This window comes from Petromyzon marinus, unplaced genomic scaffold (genome assembly GCF_048934315.1).
Source record: "Petromyzon marinus isolate PM22_M1 ecotype Great Lakes invasive population unplaced genomic scaffold, UKy_Petmar_22M1.pri1.0 PM_G_Scaffold_25, whole genome shotgun sequence".
Classification (NCBI taxonomy): Eukaryota; Metazoa; Chordata; class Hyperoartia; order Petromyzontiformes; family Petromyzontidae; genus Petromyzon; species Petromyzon marinus.
In genome coordinates, this window is record NW_027422817.1 from 134,688 (window position 1) to 161,756 (window position 27,069).

At 54.8% G+C, this 27,069-nt stretch overlaps 1 protein-coding gene across 1 annotated transcript; it reads left to right on the forward strand.

Annotated features, from left to right (window-relative positions):
* On the forward strand, positions 1-25,437 carry LOC142913394 (activin receptor type-2B-like). The gene is made up of 12 exons (XM_076060934.1): positions 1-12; positions 788-949; positions 1,082-1,188; positions 1,402-1,502; positions 9,995-10,152; positions 13,664-13,804; positions 14,771-14,917; positions 18,369-18,502; positions 18,739-18,850; positions 18,974-19,112; positions 21,825-21,955; positions 23,805-25,437. Exons 1-12 carry the CDS (start codon positions 1-3, stop codon positions 24,387-24,389), a joined length of 1,929 nt encoding a protein of 642 aa, XP_075917049.1. The 3' UTR covers positions 24,390-25,437.
* Positions 25,438-27,069: the final 1,632 nt, after the last annotated feature.

The following is a 27,069-nucleotide window of genomic DNA, read 5'->3' on the forward strand; positions in this document are numbered from 1 at the left end:
ATGTGTTGTAGTGTGGGGAGTGGTGGTGCAGTGGTTAGGTCACTGTGTAGTAGTGTGGGGAGTGTGGTGCAGTGGTTAGGTCACTGTGTAGTAGTGTGGGGGTGGTTTGTGCATGGTTATGTCACTGTGTAGTAGTGTGGGGAGTGGTGGTGCAGTGGTTAGGTCACTGTGTAGTAGTGTGGGGAGTGGTGGTGCAGTGGTTTGGTCACTGTGTGTAGTGGTGTGGGGAGTGGTGGTGCAGTGGTTAGGTCACTGTGTGTAGTGGTGTGGGGAGTGGTGGTGCAGTGGTTAGGTCACTGTGTGTAGTAGTGTGGGGAGTGGTGGTGCAGTGGTTAGGTCACTGTGGGGAGTGGTGTGGGGAGTGGTGGTGCAGTGGTTAGGTCACTGTGTGGGGAGTGGTGGTGCAGTGGTTAGGACACTGTGTGTAGTAGTGTGGGGAGTGGTGGTGCAGTGGTTAGGTCACTGTGGGGAGTGGTGTAGGGAGTGGTGGTGCAGTGGTTAGGTCACTGTGTGGGGAGTGGTGGTGCAGTGGTTAGGTCACTGTGTGTAGTGGTGTGGGGAGTGGTGGTGCAGTGGTTAGGTCACTGTGTGTAGTTGTGTGGGGATTGGTGGTGGAGTGGTTAGTTCACTGTGTGGGGAGTGGTGGTGCAGTGGTTAGTGTGGGGAGTGGTGGTGCAGTGGTTAGGTCACTGTGTGTAGTAGTGTGGGGAGTGGTGGTGGTGGTACAAGGCACACCCGCGGGGTTGACGGATCACGGCTCGACCCCCGTCTGGACGACCCCTTCTAGGCGCGCCCTCGTCGCTGGCCGCTCGCCTGGCCGCCCGCGGCCGTGGAGACGCAGCAGCAGCAGCGCCGCCACCGTCTCTGCTTCTCCTTCAGCCGCTACGGCGACGCGGAGGAGGAGGAGGAGGAGGCGGTGGGGGGGCTGTCGGCGGCCGGAGGCACCGTGGTTTGTGACGGTGTCGGCAGCGGTGGCGGCGAGGGGAGGAGGTGGAGGAGGAGGAGGGGGGAGGAGGGGGAGGAGGAGGGGAGGAGGAGGGGGAGGAGGAGGAGGGGGAGGAGGGGGGAGGAGGGGGAGGAGGAGGAGGGGGAGAGTCGTCGCGGTTTCTGCTACGCGGCGTGGCGCAACGTGTCGGGCGACATCCTGCTGGATCGTCAGGGCTGCTGGGTCCACGACTGCCGTGGAAGGTGAGGAGGCAGACCGGTCAGACCAGCACACAGCAGCTCCCTCCTCCTCCTCCCCACCACCTCCTCCCCCCCACCTCCTCCCCACCATCTCCCCCCTCCTCCTCCTCCCCCACCATCTCCTCACCTTCATCTCCTCCTCCCACCCACCACCTCCTCCTCCCCCCCCCCACCTCCTGCTCCCACGTCCCCCTCTCGGTTTCCCACTGTGACCAGGAGCAAGTGCGTGGAGTCCAGTAGCAACCCGTTCGTCTACTTCTGCTGCTGTGACAGGGACCTCTGTAACATCGACTTCACCCTACGGCCCAGGGCCCACGGTCAGTTTCGAGCCGGGAGAGACGCTGGAGATGGTTCGTGAGGCCGGGAGAGTTGATGCCATTCAAGCTCTCTCTCTCTCGCTCTCTCTCTCTCTCGCTCTCTCTCTCGCTCTCGCTCTCTCTCTCTCTCGCTCTCTCTCTCTCTCTCGCTCTCTCTCTCTCGCTCTCTCTCTCGCTCTCTCTCTCTCGCTCTCTCTCGCTCTCTCTCTCTCTTTTTACGATCAGAGGAAACAAGAAGATGCTCGGGTGTAGTCGGCACTTTGCTCCGTTCATCATTTCGTTTTTTTTTGTTTTGTTTTAATGCTTTGCTTTATGTAACCCCCCCCCCCCCTTTTAAATGAAAGACCCAACAATATATTTTTTTTCTTCCCTCCTTTCCCCTTCCCTCTCTCTCTACCCCCCTCTCTGCCCCCCCTCTCTCTCTACCCCCCTCTCTGCCCCCCTCTCTCTCTACCCCCCTCTCTGCCCCCCCTCTCTCTCTGCCCTCTCTCGTCCTACTCCATTTGGCTTTCTCTCGCGCTCTCTCTCTTTTCTTTATAACTATGACAAGTGCTGCATCTGCACGCAGCCCTTCCCACAGTCAAATGGCCTCCGACGGGTAGCTTAGATCTGCATGCAGAGCTCTCCGTCATCTGCCACCGAGCACACGGCCTCCTCCAGCGCCCACTGCTCCTTGAAGGCTGGCGCGGCGTGGGTCAGCCGCGCGTGGCGGAACTCCAGCCACACCCTGGCTCCGACCAGAGTGCGGAAGATGCCCAGGCTGCTGGCTGGACGTTGCCCCTCCAGGGCCAACTTCCTCGCCCTGTATATGGCGAGCTTGGCGTAGCCGAAGAGCACGTTGACCAGCCCCTGAAGATGTTGGGGTCCGTCGCCCTTCGGGTATCCAAAGATGAGGACCGTCGGGGAGAAGTGGAGGCTGAACCTTAGGAGGATGTTTCTCAGGACCTTGAACAGCGAGTCCAGGCTCTTGCACTCCATGTATTGGTGCACCACCATCTCCACTTTACCGCAGAACCGGCACTCCGGGGACGTGTCGGTGAAGCGCGCCAGGGAGACGTTGGTGGTGACGGTGCCATGGGCGATGCTCCAGCTGAGGTCGCCGATGCGGTTGTACGTCGGGCTGGAGTAGAGTTGCCTCTAGCGAGGCCTCTCCGGAGAGACGCAGGGCAGGGCTTTCCTCCAGGCATGGTCCTTGTGGCTCCTCAGGGTGTCCTGTTGGTGGAACCGGACCATGTAGGAGTAGAGCACCTTCCTCTTTACATTTGCGAAGGCCACCTCCGGTAGGTCTTCTAGCTGGCACAGGTTGTGATCCGCCTTCGTTTGTCGGCATTGACGATGCAGTGGCACGACTGAGAGCTCCGGTGGAGGGGGATCGAGAGGGGCCTCGTCATCCCCAACGCCGATGGGGGGCGTTCTCCCCGCTGCCGCTGAGAAGGCCCCCTTGGCTTCGGCCAGGATCCGGGCAGCCACCCGGAGCGGCTGCAGCCCTGTCTTTGCGGCCATGTCTGCTGGTCCGAGCCACCGGCCCCGTGTTTCAGGCTCCACCAGATCCCCCATCCTGGTGAGCCGTGCGTTGGCGAGGTGCCTCTCCATGCCAGGGGTGGTGGTGGTGGATGGCAGCTTTGTCTGTGGGTTCCTGAGGATCGGTTCGAAGACCAAATCCACGGCGGATCGCGGTTGGTTCAGCCTCCTGACGGCAAGGGAGCTCCATGTCTGCAGGACGCTTCTGTAGAAGGGTGGCAGCTGTCCCAGTGGGAGGCCCTGCAGGTCCATGTAGAATAGTTGTTTTGAGCACTGCAGACCCCCCAGCTGTTTCAGGAGGAAGGAGGCCGTGATGCTCCAGGCCGGTGCAGGGGCGGCGTGCAGGAACTTTTGCGCCGCCTGCAGTCGGAAGGTGGCCAGCTGACTCCGCACGCACACCAGCCCGTGACCGCCCTCGTCCAGTGTCAGGGCCAGGACCCCAGCCGCGACCCGGTGTCCTCCACCCGACCAGAAGAAGTCGAGGACTCGCTTCTGAAGTGCGTTAACGAGGCTCATGGGGGGGTGCAGGGAGAAGAGTCGGTGCCACAGCATGGACGTCACCAGCTGGATCACCACCAACGTCTTTGTCCTGAAGGTGAGGAACTTGCACAGGCGACCCCAGGTGCCCAGCCGCTCCTTCACCTTCTCCTCCAGCTCGACCCAGTTCCTCTGCGGTGGTTCCTCCTCTGGTCCGAGGAACACTCCCAGGTGGTGCAGCGATGTTGTGCTCCAATTGATGGCTTTTGCCTTCTCGGGACACTCGGTCATGTCCCACGCTCCAACCAGCAGGCCGCTGCACTTTTGCCAGTTCATTTTTGATGAGGAGGCCTTCGAAAAGACCTCCTGGCACTCATGCAGCAGGGCGACATCAGCCAGGGAGCGCAGGATGAGGAGGACGTCGTCGGCGTATGCCGTCAGGACCAACTTGACGCTTGGTTCCCTCAGCACCAGGCCGCTGAGTCTCCGCCTTATGAGACTCAGGAAAGGCTCTAATGCCAGGGCATAAAGTTGGCCCGACAATGGGCATCCCTGTCTCACTCCTCGCTCGAATTTGACCGGGGCAGTGAGGGCACCGTTGATCTTGATTATGCACTCCGCCTTGGTGTAGAGTAGGCAGATCGTTCGGACAAAGGCATCCCCAAAACCCAAGGTCTTGAGGGTTCCCAGCAGGTACTTGTGGTCCACTCTGTCAAAAGCCTTTTCCTGGTCAAGAGCCAGAAACGCGACTGGGATGCCCAACCTCTGGGACACCGCGATGAGGTCCCTGACCAGGAAGATGCCGTCGTGGATGGTTCGTCCGGGGATGGTGTAGGACTGGTCCCCGTTTACGACTTGTGCAATCACCCCTTTCAGTCGCAGGGAGAGAGCCTTCGTCAATATTTTGTAGTCTGTGTTCAGGAGGGACACCGGACGCCAGTTTTGTAGGTCCCTCAGGTCTCCGTTCTTGGGAAGCAGAGTGAGCACCGCCCTCCTCCAAGACTGAGGCATCACCCCGGCGACTGAGGCTTCCTCCAGCACCTCTCTGTAGTCCTCCTGCAGGTATGGCCAAAAAGCAGCGTAAAACTCCCCTTTTAGCCTGTCTAACCCTGGGGATTTATTCGGGGCCAGTCCTCTTACAGCTGCGTCAAGGTCAGTCCTGGTGAGCTTTTGCTCTAGCAGCTCTTTCCCGTCTTCCCCCAGGGTGGGTAGACCACTCCATGCCTCCGCCTGGGCCGGTTCCGATGTTTCTTCAGGGGAGAACAGGTTGCCGTAGAAGTCTCTGATGATGGTCGACTTCTGCTGGAGTTCGTGCACCAGGACACCGTCACCATCAAAGAGGCACTCCATGGATTTGTGTCTCCCATTCTGCCTCCCGAGGGAGTAGAAAAGCGGGGATCCCGTGTCGAGGTCCGTGATGAGCTTCACCCGGGATCGCACAAACGCTCCCCTCGTCTGCTCCTCATGTAGCCCTTTGAGACGCTCCCTATTCTCCTCGTATTCTTGGAGAAGAGCAGGGTCGCTGTCTTCGGCGAGGCGACCCTCCAAATTGAGGACTCGGGCTTCCATGTCGGTGATGTCCACGTTCTTCAGTCTGGTGCTCCCCCAGGTGTATTGTTGGCACAACAGCCTGGTGTGCACTTTGCCCATATCTCACCACTGGGCCAGAGAGTCGGACTGCGTTTTGCTTTTTCGCCACTCTTCCCAGAAGTCTTCGAACATTTCTAAGAAGGTGCCATCCTCCAGCAGTGAGTTGTTAAAATGCCAGTGGGACGCGCCCTCACGGGCCCTCTCCAGCCTGACACGGAGCACGATGAGGTTGTGGTCCGTGAAGGGTGCCGCCCTGATGCCAGTCGTTATGGCGCACATCACAAAGCTCTTAGAGATGTAAAATCTGTCGAGCCTGGACTGCGTCACCGAGCCATCGCGCCTCGTCCTCGTGTACGTGAACTGGCGTTGGCCCGGGTGATGTATGCGCCACACATCCACCAAGGCGGCGTCCTCCAGGAGTCCCTGCATTTCCCTCTTAGGCCCTACTCCCCCCGGCTGCCCCCCCGAATGATCCAGGGCGCCAAGTGTGCAGTTGTGGTCGCCACCCACAATCACGCACTCGTCGTCCGGAATCCCGGCCAGGTGCCTCCTCAGGAGGTGCAGAAACGGGATCTTCTCCTTGTTGGTCACAGGCGCGTACATGTTCAGTAGGTGGGTGGTGACATCGCCCACCCTGACCGTTACCGCGAGCAGCCTTCCCTTCACCACTTGGGTGTGGATGATGAGCTCGGGATGAAACCCTTTAGCGAACAGGGTCGCGACTCCACAGGAGGTGTTGTCAAGGTGGCTGTAGAAGGAGTCCCCTCCCCACTCCTTCCTCCAGTCATCCTCGTCCTCGACCGTGAGATGCATCTCCTGAATGAAGAAGACAGAGGCAGCCTGTTTCCTCGCAAGAGACATTGCGGAAAACCTCCGCACTGCCTCCCTGCACCCGTTCACGTTCAGGGAGCCGATGTACATAGGCATTGCTTATTCCTTTCCCCCGTGGCCTCCCACCTTATAATTTGTTTGCGGAAAAATGTCAGCTTTGCCCTCTCCTTGCCCTGGGACTCGAGTCTCTGCTTGGCAAGGAGTCTCTCTGCTTGAGTCACAGAGGCCTTTATTGCCTTGCTGTCCTTCCATCGAGCCAAGGCAATGTCTGCTCTGTCTTTCCTCATGTTGGTCTCGTCGAGGAATTTCCAGAGATCTTCCGAGGAGATCAGGGGAGTCTGAGGGTCAAGGAGTGTAGACCCCTGGCTGCTCTCGCTCCCCATGCTGAAGCAGTCGTCCCGATCTGAATCGATTTCCTCGGCGTCCGGCTCCGCTAGAAGGGCTGCAGCGGCTGAGCTGGCGCATGGCCCAGCAGCGTCCTCTCCCCCAGTGTCAGGGATGGCCTGGGATGGCTCCTGCTCAGGCTCTTCGGGTGGATGGCCCGGTGTCTCTTCCGCTGGTTTTGGATCAGCAGTGGGACGGGGACCTTCCTCCTCATTCCCATCCATTTCGTCCTTGCCCTTGGTGAGTGTCTCTCTGCCAACTTCTACCTCTTGGTCAAGGACTTCCTGTATAGCTGGTGGGGAGTGAGTCTCTATGACAACAGTAGGCGGGTCGATTTCCGTGGTGATGTCGCCTTCATCGTCGACGGTCTCCTGCTGTAGAAACCCTTCCCCAGATGCACGCTGCTTCTTCCTCTTGGCGGGTTTCTTCCTCGCCGCCCACGCGTCACTCGGCGTGGCATCCGGGAAGGCAAAAACCGCGTCTTCGGCGTCTGGCAGCTGTTCTGCTTCCTCCCCTGGTGTGGGGGGTTTCACCGCTTCTTCCTGTTCGAGGTCTGGGAGGGGTTCCTCCTCTGAATTTGACCCTTGAGATCCGGGTCCTTCTGTATTCTTCCTCTTGCGATTTGTTCCTTGAGGCGGCGAAGTTGGGGCCACGACTTCAGGTGTAGGAGGATTCGTGGCTCGCGGGCCCGGTGTGGGCTGTTGGGGGGCTTGTTGCAATAGGGGCTCTTGCTGCTTTGCCCCCCTTGCTCTGCCTCCCTCCTCCCCGCTCTTTTCTCCGACCCTCGCCGTCGTTGGTTTAGGGCAATCCCTTCGTAAGTGCCCCTCTTCTTTGCAAAGATTGCATCTGATGCAATCTTTGGCATAAAACAGTCTATGAGCAATGCCTGCATTGACAATGACAAACGAGCCCTCTTCCTGCTGTCCGGTAGTCAGCAGGACGTGCACCTGCCTCTTGAAAGATAAAATGTGATTGAGAGCAGGATTTCTGCACCCCAGTGCCAGGGCACGTACTGGCACCACGATGGTGCCCAGCTTGGACACGTGTTCCAACACGGCCTTGTCGGGGATGTAGGGCGGCACGTTCCAAACGACTATTCGCGCCGCCACCGAAGCGATGGGTTCCAGCTGGACGTGGAGTCCCCCCACGGTCATCCCCTTCTCGACGGCCGCATCTGCCACCTTTTTCGTCGTCAGGAAGAAGACGGCTTTCCCGCTGACCTTCGAGGCGTGGGTGATGGTGGCTGGCGGGACGATGGCGGCCAGGGCCTCGACGTACGCCTCGATCGTGACGGAGCTCGAGGTGTAGCAGCGGATGCCGTTCTCGCGCAGCGGCAGTGGTCGCTGCGCGCTTGGGGGGGTTCGCTTTGGAGGAGAGGCCCTAGTGGGGGGCCTCGTGACTCCAGGCAGATTGGCAGCTGCGACCTTTGCGTAGGTGGCCATTTTATTCCTGCTGCCTTCAATTTCTACCTGACTGTGGTGCTGCGCTTCTGTACAGAGCTCCCCTTGAGAGAATGTAAACTGAGGATGAATAAAGAATCCTCGTTTAAGAAAATAATGAAAGGAAAAAAGAAAGGAAAGAGATATATTTATTCAATAAACTATTTTTATTGAATAAATTATGAAGCAGTAAATGAAAAAATAATTTGATAGTGATATCTAATTATAAATTTGCGTGTTAAATAAATTAATGTATTTTGCAAACAAATCTACTTTTTAGAAAAATGTGTTTATTAAATACATTCACTCATCGTTAAATAAATATAACTTAGAGTCCTTGCACACTCGTGGAGGCAAACAAAAAAGCAGTGTTAAGGAATCATTAACTAATAGGTTGCTTTAGCCTCAAAGTAAACAATTGCTTGTGTGGCCTTAAATTGTGAGGCACCTTTGTCAAGGTTTGAAAGGGTCAAGGTGCCTCACTTCTGTAAACCAGCTTAAAAGACGCTACGAATCTTAACAACGTTCATTGAAGCTCTGTCGTCCCGACAGGTCTGTTCCTTTCACCTGAAGAAGGCCACTTGTGTTGTGGCCGAAACGTCGTGAGAATTTTATTGTGTTATTTTATTAATTTATTATTTTATTCTCATTCTACGTGACTTTACCGAAAGAACCAAAGAAGATGAATCCTTGCAGTCACAAAAGCTTTAAATCGAAATTTAAGATAGGAGAGTGGCCTCCTCGACGAGGGCATGGAAGTGGCGATGTTAATGTGAGAGATTAGCGTGATGTTATTGTAAAATCGAAGAGTGGTGCAATCCAAAGGCATGCGTGCAAACCCAACGGGTGCAATCCAAAGGGCATGTGAGTATGTTAGTGCAATCCAAAGGCATGATAGTGCAATGCAAAGGACACGTGAGCATGAGAGTGCAATCTAAAGGACATGTGAGCATGAGAGTGCAATCAAAAGGACATGTGAGCATGAGATATCTAAGAGAGATGCATAGAGAGATACACACAGAGAGTCGGAAATAACAGCTGACATAGGCAGGTAGGATGGAAACATCACAGTCAGTTAAGACTGTACCTGGTTAATAACGTCCTTCCAATGATTGCTCAGTTTGTACCCATCTTCTTGGTTGGAGTTGTGTCTGTGTTTATGTATCTGGATGGCTTCATGAACAAATCTCTGAAGGTAGCCGGTAGGTTTGCAGAGTACCTCCGTCTTGGAAAAATCAATTTCGTGTGAACCCACAGCGTTAAAACAATGATCGGCAACGGCAGAGGTATTAGTCCTACCGTGTTTCAGATCTACCTTGTGTTCACGAACACAGTCCGAGACATGTCGTTTCGTTTCCCCAATGTCACTGTTGCCTCAACCATAACTCAGTTTGTAGACACCAGGGTATTGCATGTCAGGAATCACATCCCTTTCAGATGGGATTAAATCACTGATTTTGTGTACTGTGTTGAAACGAACCTGGATCTTGTGCTTGTTTAAGATTTTGGAAATCTATTTGGTAACCCCTGCTATGTACAGTAAAGTGATGGTCTTGGTTGGATCCTCAGAAGGTTGTCTCCGCATGGCTGGGGAGACAGCTTTGCAGATGTACGGTCCGAGTATCCGTTCATCCTGAGGGCTTGGTGTACGTGCTCCAACTCACTGGCTAGGTGGTGCTGGTCGGAGATGCAACGGGCCCTATGGTGTAGTGTTTTGACGAGGGAATTCTTCTGGGCTGGATGGTGGTGGGAGTCAGGCTTTAGATAGGCATCCGTGTGGGTGGCTTTCCTGTAGACCGAATGTCCCAACAAGCCATCAGGTCTCTTCTCGATCAAAACATCCAGGAATGGTAGCTGATGACGTCGTGATTTATTTTATTTTATACCTACGTGACTTTGCCGAAAGAACCAAAGAGCATGGATTCCTGCAGTCACGAAAGCTTCAAATTCGATGGGAGCCTTTAACAATGGAGTCTATGGGAGCCTTTAACATTGAAGTCTATGGGAGCCTTTAACATTGAAGTCTATGGGAGCCTTTAACATTGAAGTCTATGGGAGCCTTTAACATTGAAGTTAATGGGAAACTTTAACATTGAAGTCTATGGGAGACTTTAACATTGAAGTCTATGGCAGCCTTTAACATTTAAGTATATGGGAGGATTTAACATTGAAGTCTATGGCAGCCTTTAACATTGCAGTCTATGGGAGCAGCCCCTGTGAGTGGCTTCACAGCTGAGCCTCCTGTTGCAGAGGGCACTCAGCAGCCTACGCCGGTGGCCAGGCCGGTGCCCACGCCGGTGGCCCTGCTGGCCGTCACGACGCTGCTGCTGCTCCTGCTGCTGCTGCTGCTCTCCGTGTGGATGTACCGGCGATGCCGCAAGCTGACGCATGCCACAACGCCTCCGCAGGTGGTGGTGGTACTATGTGTGCGTCTGTGTGTCTGTGTGTGTGTCTGTGTGTGTGTGTCTGTGTCTGGCAGAACAACCCCCTCCCTCCTCGTGGTGCCGGACGGGCAACGTCATGGGCAGTGCCGTGGGGGGAGGGCCAATTCCGATTGGCCTTTCCCCTCATTGCGTCTGTGGCCACCACAGCAGCTAAATGGGGGCTCTGGACGGGTGCGAGGGGCTGGTAACCCCTCCACCTTCAATAAATTACCACTAAACCATGTCTAAAATATCTAATGAATAAGCTTGTGCCGGAGGCCCCGGGGGGACAGGCGTCTTTGACGTCTCCTGGCCAAACCCCATTTGGCGGAGCCAGGAGATTGATTCTTTACCCTCGGGGCTCCTCCATAAACAACAAAAAGCCACTACGGATGGCCACGTGGAATGTTCGAACGCTCACTGCGGAGGAGAGGCTGCCACTCCTCTGTCGGGAGCTGGGCCGGTACCGTCTGGATCTCTGTGGCAATCAGGAGGTCCGGTGGACCAGCTATGGCTCCTGCCACTATGAGGAGTGGACAGTCCTCTACTCGGGGAGGAGACTACTAAACAACAGGGAGTGGCTCTTCTTCTGAACAAAAGAATGAAGGGGGCGTAGGAGCGTGGCGGTGATTTGTGGGAAGCTGTAAGCCCCAGGCTACTTTGGGCTCGCCTTCCCATCAACCGGAGGCGAGGAGTGGTGGTCAGGGTTACTTATGCCCCCACCGAAGACGAACATCCGTGGAGGGATGCTGGCAAGGTCGATGAGTCAGATGCCTTCTATGACCTCCTGTCATAGGTGCTGGCTAAAGTGGCCCCTCGGGATAGAGTCATCTTGTTGGGTCACTTTAATGCCCGAGTTGGTCATGATGCTGGCACCTGGTCTGGAGTGATTGGAAAGCATGGGCCAGATCAGCTCAATAACAACGGTAGGAGGCTGCTAGATTTTTGTGCAGCCCATGGGCTTTAAATTACCAACACGCTGTTCAGGCATCGGCGCATCCACACAACATCATGGACGCATGCCGGGTCCAAGCAAGAACATCTGCTGGACTACATAGTGACGGATCAGCGGATGTGGGTCCATGTCCTTGACACCAGGACCTACCGTGGAGCTGATCTGCCCTCTGACCATCGACTTGTCATCTGTAAGATGCGCCTGCCATTCTTCCACTCGGGTGGTGGGTATACACCCAGGACCCCATTCCAACCTAAGGTGGCCTGGTCTCAGCTAGCTGATGAAAGTTGCAAGCAAGAATTTAATCATCGCTTGCGGCTGGGGTTAGCATCGTCCCCCACTCCTCCAGATGTCTAGGGTACATGGGTGAGGTTTAGGACTGTGACTGCGGTCCAGACCTCCCAGAAACCCTGGCTGACAGAGGAGGTGTTCAGGATAGTTGAGATAAAGCGACAGGCCCACTCGAATTGTCTACAGCATCCCACGTCAGAGAATGAGGAGGCTTACCGTAGCCTTCGCTCAGAGGTTCGGAGAGCCGTGAGGCGCTAAAAGGATGGGTGGTGGTCGCGGGTTGCTGTGGAGATGGAGTCTGCCTCAATGGCCCGCGATCACAAATCCCTATTTAACTCCATCAAAAAAGTAACCTGCAGCGCCATACCTATTACCATCATTAGGGGGAAAAACGGGGATCCAATCTCCGACCCCCACGAACAGGTTTGCAGATTTGCTGAGCATTTCTGTGAAGTCCTGGGGGAAGGGAAATCCCTCGACATGGGGATGAGCCTGCAGAGGCTGTGGTGCCCCAAATATTTTAAGAAGTCACCCCTTGTGAGTGGTTGGCTGAGGTGCCATCTGTTGAGGAAATACTAAAAGTGATCCAGAGTCTGAGACCAGGAAAGGGACCGGGCAGAGATGATCTCCCAATCCACAGTCATTCCCTCCCTTCTCTACGCTTTAGAAACGTGACCCCCCCAAATGGAACATCTTCGCCAGTTAGAAACATTTTGGCTGGCCTTCCTACGATCCATCCTGGGTTTAACCAGGCTGGATTGTGTGAGGAGCTCACAAATCCTTGAAAGATTTGGACAAAGTCCCATCGGTGAGCTCCTACGGCAGGCAAGGCTGCGTTGGCTGTGCCATGTAGCCCGAATGCCCAGCCACTGCATGCCTAAACAGCTTTTGTTCAGCTGGATCGAGAGGGCTAAATGGGCGCGGCACGGGCTAGACAAGAGATGGAGTGATGTGGTACAAGAGGATGTGGAGCTGAGTGGATTTGCCGATGACTGGTACCAGCGGTGTCAAGATCGGCCTCTGTGGAGGAGGCTCGTGAAGGACGCTGCTGGGCAGTTGGAGGCAGTCGCCCTCCAACAACAACGGAGGGCGGAGGAGTGACGCTCACAACAATGAGCGGAGCGCTGTGTGGCTAAGGCACAGCAGGTTGGCACAGTAAGGGGCACAGGTGGTGCATCAGCCAGTCATCTCAGTCATCTCAGTCAGTCGACCCGTGGCACCTGCTGGGTCTGCCCCGTGACCTCCTGCCAGCGGGCGTTCGACACTTCTAGTGGCCTCAAGGTGCACATAACCTGGCACAAGCATCGTGGTGATGTCACCGCCACTTAGTGGCGAATGGCGGTTGTTGTTGTGTCTGTGTGTGTGTGTCTGTGGGGAGCGGCAGTGTAGTGGTTAGCGCGCTGCGCTATGAACCTGGCGACCCGAGTTCGATTCCCGCTCACGGCCAACACCGCGTGGATTATCTGAACCGGTCCTGGGCCTCCCCTAGATCGACTAAGCCTGAAATGAGTACCCGGTGCGATGTGTGAGCATTGCCATCGGGGCGACAACGGCGGCCGGGCATGGTGCTGGGCAACTCCCCCTCCAGAAAAGAGAATTGTTTTGAGTCAAATAAAAACGTTGTTTCGTTAAAACAACCACCACCCGACACGGCCAATCAGTAAGGTTAGTGTCACGTAAACAAGACGTGGCCAATTCATTACTAGTATATAGTGTAGTGCAGAGTGTCATGTATAGTAGTGTATAGTGTAGTGTATAATAGTGTAGTGTATAATAGTGTATAGTGTAGCGTATAGTTGTGTAGTGGACAGTGTAGTGCATAGTAGTGTATAGTGTAGTGGTGTATAGTGAAGTGGTGGATAGTGTAGTGTATAGTGTAGTGTGGAATATAGTGCAGTGTATCGTGTAAACTTGAGTGTATAGTGCAGTGTATAGTATGGTAGTGTATAGTGTTGTATATCTTGTGTATAGTGTAGTGTATGGTGTAGTGTATGGTGTAGTGTATAGTGTAGTGCATAGTGTAGTGTATAGTAGTGTATGGTGTAGTGTATAGTAGTGTAGTGTATAGTAGTGTAGTGAATGGTGTAGTGTATAGTGTAGTGTATAGTGTAGTGTATAATGTAGTGTAAAGTGTAGTGTATAGTAGTGTATAGTGTAGTCACTTGCCCTGCCGGTCTGTCGAGGCTACGCGACGGGGGGTCTCTGCCGTTAACGGCAGCAAGGGTGGCTGACGGTCCACTTCGCCAACAGGAGGCGGTGAGCCTGACGGCGCTGCTGCTGCTGCTGCGGCCGGTGCGCCTGCTGGAGTTTAGGGGCGGCGGTTGCTTCGGCTGCGTCTGGCGCGCTCAGCTCCTGTCTGAAATCGTCGCGGTGAAGATTGTCCAGCCCGTGGTGAGACCCCACACACACACACACAGACCCTACACGACACGTGTTTCTACAGACTGGCGGAGGCCCACAGAGACCTACAGTGACCCATAGAGACCCAAAGAGACCCACACTCAGAGAGACCCACAGGGACCCACAGAGACCCACAGCAACCCACAGAAACCCACAGTGACCCATAGAGACCTACAATGACCCATAGAGACCCATAGAGACCCATACTCAGAGAGACCCACAGCGACCCACAGCAACCCACAGAGACCCACAGCAACCCACAGAGACCTACAGTGACCCATAGAGACCCAAAGAGACCCATACTCAGAGAGACCCACAGCGACCCACAGAGACCCACAGCAACCCACAGAGACCCACAGTGACCCATAGAGACCCATAGAGACTCACAGCAACCCACAGAGACCCACAGAGACCCACAGTGGACCCATAGAGACCCATACTCAGAGAGACCCATAAACACCCACAGAGACCCATACTCATAGAGACTTAACAGCAACCAACAGAGACCCATCGAGACCCATAGAGACCCACAGCAACCCACAGAGACCCACAGCAACCCACAGAAACCCACAGTGACCCATAGAGACCCATAGAGACTCACAGCAACCCACAGAGACGACCCTTAGAGACCCACAGTGACCCATAGAGACCCACAGAGACCCATACTCAGAGATTCACAGAAACCCAGAGACCCACAGAAACGCACTGCGTGTGTCTGCGTGTGTTTCCATGCGTCTCCATATGTCTCCATTTCTCCGCGTGTCTCCCGTGTGTCTTCGTGTGTCTGCGGATCTCGCCACGTGTGTCACCCCACGTCTCCGCGTGCATTTCTGCTCCCCCCCGCGAGACTTCTGCGCCTCTGGACGTGACCTCGGACTGGGTAACTTCACGCGTTTGCTCCCTCCTCCTCTTCTCCCCGCCGTCGTCATCGGCATTGTCTTCGTCCGAGACGCTCAGCAGAACCAACGGCTGTGGCAGAACGAGGTGGATATTTTCGGCACGTCCGGCCTGAGTCACCGCAACCTGCTGGAGTTCATCGGCGCGGAGAGGCGGGAAGGGAACGCCGAAGCCGAGCTGTGGATCATCACCGCCTTCCACGAGCGGGTTCATAGACTCACTCACCATGCAGAGACTCATAGACTACTCACGTAGAGACTCATAGACTACTCACACAAACACACACGCACAAAGACACACATGTAGTGCGTTTAACCGAGGTGCACACTTGATCTTGGAGGCAACATGTTTATTACCACAGGTTAACATTCACAGGATAATGACTTAGGATGGTGACCACCACAGATGACTATATACTTAGGATGGTGACTACCACAGATGACTATATACTTAGGATGGTGACCACCACAGCTGACTATATACTTAGGGTGGTGACCACCACAGCTGACTATATACTTAGGATGGTGACCACCACAGCTGACTATATACTTAGGGTGGTGACCACCACAGCTGACTATATACTTAGGATGGTGACCACCACAGCTGACTATATACTTAGGATGGTGACAACCATGGCTGACTATATATTTAGGATGGTGACCACCACAGCTGACTATATACTTAGGATGGTGACCACCACAGCTGACTATATACTTAGGATGGTGACCACCACAGATGACTATATACTTAGGATGGTGACCACCACATATGACTATATACTTAGGGTGGTGACCACCACGGATGACTATATACTTAGGATGGTGACCACCACAGATGACTATATACTTAGGGTGGTGATCACCACAGATGACTATATACTTAGGATGGTGACCACCACAGATGACTATATACTTAGGATGGTGATCACCACAGATGACTATATACTTAGGATGGTGATCACTACAGATGACTATATACTTAGGATGGTGACCACCACAGCTGACTATATACTTAGGATGGTGACCACCACAGCTGACTATATACTTAGGATGGTGATCACCACAGATGACTATATACTTAGGGTGGTGACCACCATGGCTGAATATATACTTAGGGTGGTGACCACCACGGCTGACTATCTACATGCTGGACGGGATAATTACTAAGTCGGACCAGGACAGCGAACACGCTGCCTGGTCCACGCGCGCGAAGACCGGAGACCGAGGACCCAGGCTTGAAGATGGCGGATTGATTCCCAGAGACCGCCCAAATTTTAAAATTTCACTTTCCTCCGTCGAGACCGACCATAACAGCATTCAATTTGAAGAAATTAAAATCCCAATGCCTCCTTCCGATATCGCCACAGAAGTCTTAAGCGTCCGTATCAAATCCCATCTCGGCCCACTCACTGTGATCAACGTCTACACCCCAACCGACCAGTTCTTGCCCTCGTAACTATCAGTTCAAGATAAATCGACTTTTACCAAACAACGACTCAATTTACACCATTGGAACCTCCTTTGCCAGTAGCAAAATATGATAATTGGTTTTTACCCTTATATCTGGCAACAAACTGACACCTTTTTTTTTACAAGGAGTCATGTTTGCATTGACCACAATACCTGCGGTCCAACACCCATGTTAGACGAGGGCTCTAAGGAAAACTGTCTCCGGTGTGGACCAATCAATTTCAAGTACAGTGCCAATACATGATCAGAGTTGTGTGTTTTTTGTTTGCATTCTGACCACAGGTATTGTGGTCAAAGCAAACGTGACTCCTTGTCAAAAATGTGTCAGGTTTGTTGCCAGATAAAAGGGTAAAATATCTTGAACGGCTCCCCCTATGGGGTACTCGGTGAAAATCAAACCAGAGTTCCATTATCTGGCCCTTCATCCTCACCAGATATCTCAATAGCATCAGGAAACCTCCTGTCGTCAATCGGCTGGTAAGTCTTTAGGGCCCTTGGATCCTTCCACCTACCAATTGTGTTGACCCTCAATGCCGCCAAGCCTTCACAAACTCCTGAACATCGCTTGTATTACAACTTTTAAAAAAACCAACTGGCCACTTTTTACTTCAGAATCAGAAGCATTATTCGCCGACAACATCAACCATATCCACACATCCGCACATAACTCTGAAAATATTTTCATAAGCATCATCGCAACCACCACCAAGCACACCACCCCGGCGGGTTGCTACAACCAACGCCTCCCACTAGCAAAAATCCCCAAAATTCTAGGTGTAACCTTTGACACTATGTTTAGCTTCGCTCAACACGGCAGAAACGTCCATGCAAAGGTTAACAAACGAAATAACATCTTACGAGCCTTAGCCGGCACATCTTGGGGTCAACAAAAGGAGACTTTACTCCTAACCCACAAAGCCATTGGACGTCCCATCATCAATTACGCCAGTCCCATTTGGTGCCCAAACCACTCCTCTACAGGTTACCAAAAGCTCCAAACCTCAAAAAACCAGGCACTTCGCCTAGCTACAGGATGCCACCTCGTGGCGCCCATTGACCATCTCCACCAAGAAACCAAAGTTCTTCCGATTCAAGAACACTGCAAGCTTCTCACCGATCAATATCCGGCATCATGCCACTCGACAACGCATCCTTGCACAAAGCTACTCAGAGCCCCCCCCTGCACCTGCTAGGGAAATGAAATCCACCTTCCTTTACTTCAGCTCCGCCAACGTGCAATAAACTTTAAACGCTCTTCCACCAAATAGCACCACCAAATCAATGTAGAACCACTTGTGCACCGCCGCCACCGTGCACCGCCTGAACGCCTACAAGCCCCCAATGTCGTGCTAGGGGGTTGGCCCCCACCCATAGCAGACGATGAATAATCCCCAGACCCGGGCAACTCGCACAAGACCGGCTCGACTCCGTTCAGGTGACTGCTGCTCCGTGCTAGCCGAATACCAACATCGAATCGACCCAAACGTCCCAAACTGCTGCTACCCTTTGTGCCAAGCAACGCCAGAAGACGTCTCCCATTTTCTCAGTTGCCCAAAACGCGGACCAAAAATTAGATCGATTGATCTCTGGCTAGACCCTTCCAAAGTGGCGATACAACGCCACCTATAAACAGAAAGTGCGAGGAAAAGAGCAACACACAGAGACTCATAGACTACTCACATAGAGACCCATAGACTACTCATCCAAAGACTTACACTACTACTACCACTGCAACCACCACTACTATAACCACTACCACTACTACCACCACTACTATAACCACTACTACTACTACCACCACCACTACCACCACCATCACCACCACTACTACCACTACTACCACCACCATCACCACTACCACCATTACCACTACTATCACCACTACAACCACTACTATCACCACCACCACCACTACCACCACCACTACTACCACCACCACTACCACCACCACCACTATCACCGCCATCACCACTATCACCACTACTGCCGCCACCACTACCACTACTATCACCACTACCACTACTATCACCACCACCACCACTATCACCACCATCACCACCATCACCACTACCACCACTGCCACCACCACTACCACTGTCATCACCACTACCACCACTGCCACCACCATTACCACTACTATCACCACCACTACCACCACCACTGCTGCTGCTCCCCTCTCATCACCCCAGGGCTCCCTGTCCGATCACCTCAAGTGCTCCACGTTGTCGTGGGCCGAGCTGTGCCACATTGGCGAGACGTTGGCATGCGGCCTCGCCCATCTGCACCACCACGTTCATGGAGGCAAGCCGGCCATCGCCCATCGGTATGTCAGTAGCAGGCCGCCCACGGATCACCGTGGGTGGCGGAGTGGGTGGGGGGGGGGGCCCTGCCAACCTTGGGTTCAGACTCCGCTTGCTGCTCACGCTGCTCTCTCTGACCCTTCGACCGCTCGAACGCGATGAGAGAAAACTAAAAACTAATCTAATCTTTAAACTCTTTTTGTTATTATATCACCCCAATACCCCCACCCCCCCCCCCCCCGTTTATCTCTACCCACAGCGACTTGAAGAGCAACAACGTGCTGCTGAGGAGCGATCTGTCGGCCGTCATCGCCGACTTCGGCCTGGCGCTCAAACTCCAGCCGGGCCGCCCGCTCGGCGACATCCCGCGGGTAAACGCCGTCGCCGCTTGCTCGTCGGAGACGCCGAGCGTCGGACGCCGCCGCCGTTCGTTACCCGCCAAGAGACCGGAGAGCGTCGCGCCGAACGTGAAACCCGAGCGTCGCGCCCTGCAGGTCGGCACTCTCTGCTACATGGCCCCCGAGCTGCTGGAGGGCGCCGTCTGCTTGCGGCGCGACGCCTTCCTTCGCATCGACGTCTACGCCCTGGGGCTGGTTCTGTGGGAGATCGCCACACGCTGCACGGCCGGTGGCGGTGAGTGGCGGTGGCGGAGGCAGCGTGGCCCCGGGGGAGACAAAGGCCGCCGGGGCGTGGTGCTGGCCGACCCCGCCCACCCCGATACCACGGTGCCGACACCACGTGATGTGTGTGGGGGGGATCTATGTGTGGGTGTGTCTGTGCGTGTGTCTGTGTGTGGGTCTGTGCGTGTGTCTGTGTGTCGGTCTGTGCGTGTGTCTGTGCGTGTGTCTGTGCGTGTGTCTGTGCGTGTGTCTGTGTGTGGGTCTGTGCGTGTGTCTGTGTGTGTGGTGTGTGTGTATCTTTTTCTGTGTCTGTGTGTGTATGTGTCTGTGCGTGTGTCTGTGCGTGTGTCTGTGTGTGGGTCTGTGTGTGTGTGTTTCTGTGTGTGTCTGTGTGTGTGTGTCTGTGCGTGTGTCTGTGTGTGTGTGGTGTGTGCGTGTGTCTGTGTGTGTGTGGTGTGTGCGTGTGTCTGTGTGTGTGTCTGTGCGTGTGTCTGTGCGTGTGTCTTTGTGTGTGTGTGTTTCTGTGTGTCTGTGTGTGTGTGTAATACCATCATTAAGGGAAAGAACGGTGATCCAATCTCTGACCCCCAGGAACAGGTTTGCAGATTTGTTGAGCATTTCTGTGAGGTCCTAGGGGAGGGGAAATCCCTCACCCAGGAAAAGAACATGGGACAAAGTGGGGATGACCCTGGCGAGGCTGCGGTGCCTCAAATATTGGAGGAAGAAGTCACCCCCTGTGAGTGGCTGGCTGAGGTGCCATCTGTTGCAGAAGTACTGAAGGCGATCCAGAGTCTGAGACCAGGAAAGGAACCGGGCAGAGATGATCTCCCAAGCGAAATGCTGAGGGAGGGTGGCGTTTGTGCACAAACTGCCCTACATGACATCATAACAACAGTCTGGACCACTGGATGGGTTCCGCAGGATTGGAAGGATGCTCTGGTGGTCCCCCTCTTTAAGAAGGCGGACCACACAGACTGGAACAACTACAGGGGCATCTCACTCCTCAGTGTGCCGGGAAAGGTCCTGGCAAGGATTATTCGACATCGCCTTGCCAGGCACGCTGAGGAGAGGCTTGCGGAGCCCCAATGCGGTTTCAGGAAAGGGCGGTCCTGCACTGATGCCATATTTTACGTCTGTCTGCTACAGCAGAGGTGTAGGGAATTCCAACAAGACCTACATCTCTGCTTTATTGACCTGGTCAAGGCCTATGATACCATCAGTAGGCCTGGGCTCTGGGTTGTTCTTCGTGCTTTTGGAGTACCTGACCCTCTGCTCACAATCATTAAGGACCTTCATGATGATGAGCGGGCCCGGGTAAAACTACGTGGCTGGGAGTCGGAGCCATTCGCTGTACACCTTGGGGTGCGACAGGGATGTCCTCTGGCTCCCACATAATTTAACATCTATTTTGACCACGTAGTTCATGAGCCCTTCAATAGCTGTACCGGTGGAATTTCCATCGGGTACAGATATAATGGGAGGCTGATCGATGCCCGGGTGCGGTCAAGGGATGGCTCCCTATTGCTCAACAATGTTACGTATGCCGACGATCTGGTGATAGTTGCTCACTCAGAGGAGGAGTTGGAGGCGCTGCTGCTGAACCTGGAGCTTGCCATTAAGAGGTAGGACCTTACCATCAGCCCCACCAAAACTAAGCACCTGCCTGGGTATTTTGTACCATCGGTCAATCCACCCCCACAACTCCCAATTGGTGACGGGGCAGTTGTGGAGAGAGTGGAGAGTTTCTCAAACCTGGGCAGTGTGCTCATGACCGGCTCCGGTTTAACAGCAGAGGTCTCACTCCGAATCAGTCGAGCGGCAATATCTTTTCATCGGTTGCGTAACGCTGTATGGAGCTACCTGGTCTCTCACTCCGCATCTCCAGGTCTTCTCGGCCACGGTCATTCCCTCCCTTCTCTACGCTTGCGAAACGTGGACCCCCCGGTTATAAACTTTTAGGGTGGCCTGCCTACGATCCATCCTGGGTTTAACCAGGCTGGATTGTGTGAGGAGCTCACAAATCCTCGAAAGATCTGGACAAAATCCCATCGGTGAGCTCCTACGGCAGGCAAGGCTGCGTTGGCTGGGCCATGTAGCCCGCATGCCCAGCCACCACATGCCGAAACAGTTTTTGTTCGGCCGGATCAAGGGGGCTAAACGGGCGCGGCATGGGCTACAGAAGAGATGGAGTGATGTGGTACAGGAGTACGTGGAGCTGAGTGGACTTGCCGATGACTGGTACCAGCGGTGTCAAGATCGGCCTCTGTGGAGGAGGCTCGTGAAGGACACTACTGGGCAGTTGGAGGTAGTCGCCCTCCAACAACAACGGAGGGCGGAGGAGCGACGCTCACAACAACGAGCGGAGCGCCGGGTGGCTAAAGCACAGCAGGTTGGCACAGTAGGGGGCACAGGTGGTGCATCAGCCAGTCATCTCAGTCATCTCAGTCAGTCGACCCGTGGCACCTGGGTCTGCCCCGTGACCTCCTGCTGGCGGGCATTCGATACTTCACGTGGCCTCAAGGTGCACATGGCCTGGCACAAGCGTCGTGGTGACGTCACCGCCACTTAGTGGCGAATGGCGGTTGTTGTTGTCTGTGTGTGTGTCTGTGTGTGTCTGTGTGTGTGTGTCTGTGTGTGTGTGTCTGTGTGTTGTGTCTGTGTTGTGTGTCTGTGTGTGTTGTGTTTGTGTGTGTGTCTGTGTGTGTGTCTGTGTGTGTTGTGCCAGGCGTGCTGGGTGAGCACCGCGCTCCCTTTGAGGACGAGGTGGGTGAGTGCCCCACGCTGGATGAGCTCCAGCACATCGTGGTGCACGGCAATGGCCGCCCAGCGATCCAGGAGCCCTGGCTCAAGCACCCGGTCGACATCTCACTCAGTCACTCACTCAGTCTCTCACTCACTCACTCACTAGCTCACTCACTCAGTCACTCACTCAGTCACTCAGTCACTCACTCACTCAGTCACTCAGTCACTCAATCACTCAGTCACTCACTCAGTCACTCAGTCAGTCACTCACTCAGTCACTCAGTCACTCAATCACTCAGTCACTCACTCACTCACTAGCTCACTCACTCAGTCACTCACTCAGTCACTCAGTCTCTCACTCACTCACTAGCTCACTCACTCACCTGCTTACTCACCTACTCGCTCACTCACTCACTCAGTTACTCAGTCACTCCCTCACTCACTCACCCACTCAGTCATTCACTCACTCGCTCACTCACTCGCTCACTCACTCAGTCACTCACTCACTCACTCACCCACTCACTCAGTCACTCACTCACTGGCTCACTCACACACTCCCTCACTCACTCACTAACTCGCTCACTCAGTCACTCACTCACCCACTCACTCAGTCACTCACTCACTCTCTCATTCACTCCCTCACTCTCTCTCCTACTCACTCACTGGCTCACTCACACACTCCCTCACTCACTCATTCACTGACTGGCTCACTCACTCACTAACTCGCTCACTCACTCACTAACTCGCTCACTCACTCACTCACTAAATCGCTCGCTAACTCGCTCACAATACTCACTTACTCTGTCATTCACTCCCTCACTCACTCTCTTACTCAGTCACTCACTCACTGACTGGCTCACTCATTCACTCCCTCACCCACTCACTCCCTCACTCACCCACTCACTCACTCAGTCACTCACTTGCTTACTCACTCACTCACTCAGTCACTCACTCACCCACTCACTCACTCAGTCACTCACTCACTCACCCTCCTACTCACTCGTTCACTCACTCAGTCACTCACTCACTAGTCACTCACTCGCTCACTCAGTCACTCACTTGCTTACTCACTCGCTCACTCACTCAGTCACTCACTCGCTCACTCACTTCCTCACTCACTCAGTCACTCGCTCGCTCACCCACTCACTCACTGAGTCACTCACTTGCTTACTCACTCACTCACTCAGTCACTCACTCACCCACTCACTCACTCAGTCACTCACTCACTCACCCTCCTACTCACTCGTTCACTCACTCAGTCACTCACTCACTAGTCACTCACTCGCTCACTCAGTCACTCACTTGCTTACTCACTCGCTCACTCACTCAGTCACTCACTCGCTCACTCACTTCCTCACTCACTCAGTCACTCGCTCGCTCACCCACTCACTCACTGAGTCACTCGCTCACTCACTCTTTCCCTCCCCTCCTCCCTCCCTCTATGTCGTCTCCCTTCTCTCTTAGCCTCCTCTGTCGCGCCTCCTGGTCAATGTTCCTAGGGTGCAGCGGTGGCTATGAGATGTTGACTACCTCACCTGGTCTACAGGAGGCCGTGGGTTCGATCCAGACCCTGACGATGTCTGCTGCTGTATTTGGAGTTGCGTTTTAACCTCTGATGATGGTCACTCATCCAGCAGTGGATTGACCACGACTGATGTCACATTTACCATCGTCTCTCCCGGTCTGTCAATCGGTGATTGATTTTGATCTTTCGCTATCGGCGGTGGTGGCGTGGTGGTGGTAGCGGTGGTGGTGGCAGTGGTGGTGGCTTGGTGGTGGTGGCTTGGTGGTGGCAGTGGTGGTGGTGGTGGCAGTGGTGGTGGCTTGGTGGTGGTGGCTTGGTGGTGGTGGTGGCTTGGTGGTGGTGGTGGCTTGGTGGTGGTGGTGGCTTGGTGGTGGTGGTGGCTTGGTGGGGATGGTGGTGGTAGCGGTGGTGGTGACGATGTTGGTGCGTGACTCCCAGGGACTGTCCCAGCTGTGTGTCACCATGGAGGAGTGCTGGGACAAGGACGCGGAGGCTCGCCTCTCGGCGCACTGCGTGGAGGAGCGTCTGGCGCAGCTGCGGACTGACCCGGGGCTGCCTGGTGGCAGCGGTGGCACCACAGCCGCCCCTCCACCCACCACCACCACCACTATCATCACCGCCCCTCCACCCACCACCACCACCACTATCGTCACTGCCCCTCCACCCACCGCCACCGTCACCACCGTCACCGCCCCTCCACCCACCGCCACCACCACCACTATTGTCACCGCCCCTCCACCCACCACCACCACCACTGCCCCTCCACCCACCACCGCCACCGTCACCGCCCCTCCACCCACCGCCACCACCACCACTATCGTCACCACCCCTCCACCCACCACCACCGCCACCGTCACCGCCCCTCCACCCACCACCACCACCGCCACCGTCACCGCCCCTCCACCCACCACCGGCACCGCCAGGCCCTTCTGCTCCGACCCCGGCGTCGTTGTCCGTCTCTCCACCCCGACACCCCCTTCACTCCTCCTCCTTGTCGCCCCCATCGAGGAGTCGAGCCTCTAGGCCGGGGCGGGCGCGGTGGGTAGGGGTGGGGGGGGTACCCCATGAGTTGGACGAATGACCATCAGCTTTGCTAGGCCTGGCTGGACAGGCTTCACTAGGCCTGACTGGACAGGCTTTTCACTAGGCCTGACTGGACAGGCTTCACTAGGCCTGACTGGACAGGCTTTACTACGCCTGACTGGACAGGCTGTTTTCACTAGGCCTGACTGGACAGGCTTTGCTAGGCCTGACTGGACAGGCTTTTCACTAGGCCTGACTGGACAGGCTTCACTAGGCCTGACTGGACAGACTTCACTAGGCCTGACTGGACAGGCTTTTTCACTAGGCCTGACTGGACAGGCTTCACTTGGCCTGACTGGACAGGCTTCACTAGGCCTGACTGGACAGGCTTCACTAGGCCTGACTGGACAGGCTTTGCTAGGCCTGGTTGGACAGGCTTCACTAGGCCTGACTGGACAGGCTTTTCACTAGGCCTGACTGGACAGGCTTCACTAGGCCTGACTGGACAGGCTTTTCACTAGGCCTGACTGGACAGGCTTCACTAGGCCTGACTGGGCAGGCTTTTATACTAGGCCTGACTGGACAGGCTTCACTAGGCCTGACTGGACAGGCTTTTTCACTAGGTCTGACTGGACAGGCTTCACTTGGCCTGACTGGACAGGCTTTTTCACTAGGCCTGACTGGACAGGCTTCACTTGGCCTGACTGGACAGGCTTCACTAGGCCTGACTGGACAGGCTTTACTACGCCTGACTGGACAGGCTTCACTAGGCCTTACTAAACAGGCTTTACTAGCCATAATAGAGGTGTTTGGGTCTTTACTAGGCCTGACTGAACAGACTCCACTAGGCCTCACTGGTCAATCCACAGCTGGATGAGTGACCATCAACCTTTCCTATACTGTTAAAGTCCTATCGTGTTTGTGTCTTGTGTTGTTTTTGTTGTAACGTTCTGACACCGTGCCCCCTACTGGACATCTGTGACACACCAAGAGCTTTACAGCTCTTCAGATTCCTCCGGTGTTAATAAAGACTGGCATCACTCTCAAATGTTTGTCGTTTGTAAAGCTTCCGCCCCATTACGCTCCCAATGACTATGACGCATTAGCAAATCGTAGCCCGTTTAGGATCAGCAAGATCACACACCCACAACAGGGGTTGTGTATGGGTTAGTGTATAGGGTAGTGCATAGGAGTGTAGTGCAGTGGCGTCACTAGGGGGGTGCGGGGGGTGCGGACCGCACAGGGTGACACCATCAGAGGAGGTGACACCAAAATGACTGTACAATTTCTGTGCAGTGTTTCAGTATAAATTTATTATTTTAATAAATAAATATATTCCTGCAGTTCTATAGCTAAGTCCAGCTTACACGCGCAGCGGGTTTTATGGAAGTCAGAGACAAATCTTGGAGGCGACACTTTTATGCAACATAAACACCCGGCAGTACAGTCCCAGTCTCACACAGGGCGATGGGCCCTTCCAACCACTGCCTGGGGAGTTACTGCCTCTGGGCAAGCGTTGCCCTGTCACGGGGCTACAACTCTGGGTCCTCCGGCTACGGGTGCCCTAGAGGAGGCTGCACCGACCCGACCCAGCCAAGGTGCGGGTTCCGACCACTGGCCCACTCGGACCCGGCCCTCACAAAGACATCGGGCCGGGGGTATCCCAGGGTCTCACAACTGAGCCACACAGAGTCCCGGTCCTTACAAGGGCAGCGGGGCTAGGGGGTCCCAGGGCACTAGCCAGCCGGTCTTCTGGCTTCTGTCTTGGACTGGCCCCGGACCCTTCCCGTGGTCCGGCTTTTATACCCAGCACCGGTGCGTCAGCCCCTGACTCCGCCCACCTTCCAGAGAGTTCCAGAGGGGGCTCTGGGGGATCCCAGGACACCCCATAGCCCCCTCCTGCTTTGGGGCTGGGGATATAGCGACTGCCCCTGCTGGACCCTGCCTGCCCCTGCAGGTAAGTGTACACAGCCCATTGACATCGCCACACGTGTGTTGTGTTGTATAATGACGAGTAAACTTCTTACGAGGCACACTCTGTTTATTGTCTTCTCTTACACAGTCCTTAACACACACAGAGGGGTATACGGTCCTCTCAACCGATACCCTAAGAAGGTACAGCGTCCGGACTTAGCGGGACCTACACACAAGTCTCTTGCTAACCTAAGGAGGTACAGCATCCTGTCTTGGCGGGACTTACACGTCTACCGCTATCCTACAGTCCTCCGGCTTGGACCTAGGGAGGCTATCTGACCCACCGCTGGCCTGGCGGGTCTTGACCACTGGATACGCCGAGCCTTAGCCCTCAGAAGGGCCGGGAAGCCGGGTCCAGGGTCCTGGCTATCTTCAGCCCGGGCTTCGGTCTTCGTGTAGGGAGAGAACTCACCCTTATACCCGTTTGTGGCCAGGTGTAACCAATCCCACATTCACACGTGGAACTGTCTGATTGGTTCTTACCAAACCGTGGCTACGACCCACTTCACCTCGTCTGACCCTAACCGTTATCTACACCGAGGTAACGCTGCACTGCCCCTTTGATACCTAGTGGCCATGCAGGTTACCGAACAGTGAGTAGTTAGCACCTCTACACGTGTACAATACACCTACAAAGGCTAAAACTCTATGCTAATTTACTTTTTAACCTAATGCGCCCCGGTCAGAGCTGTCGTTACTACCCAAT

Bases quoted from the DNA above. Each gene is read 5' to 3' on its own strand.
- LOC142913394 (XM_076060934.1), top strand. The intron at 1,189-1,401 runs GTGAGGAGGCAG...CACTGTGACCAG, and splicing joins GTCCACGACTGCCGTGGAAG to GAGCAAGTGCGTGGAGTCCA. The intron at 18,851-18,973 runs GTAAACGCCGTC...CGCGCCCTGCAG, and splicing joins CGCTCGGCGACATCCCGCGG to GTCGGCACTCTCTGCTACAT.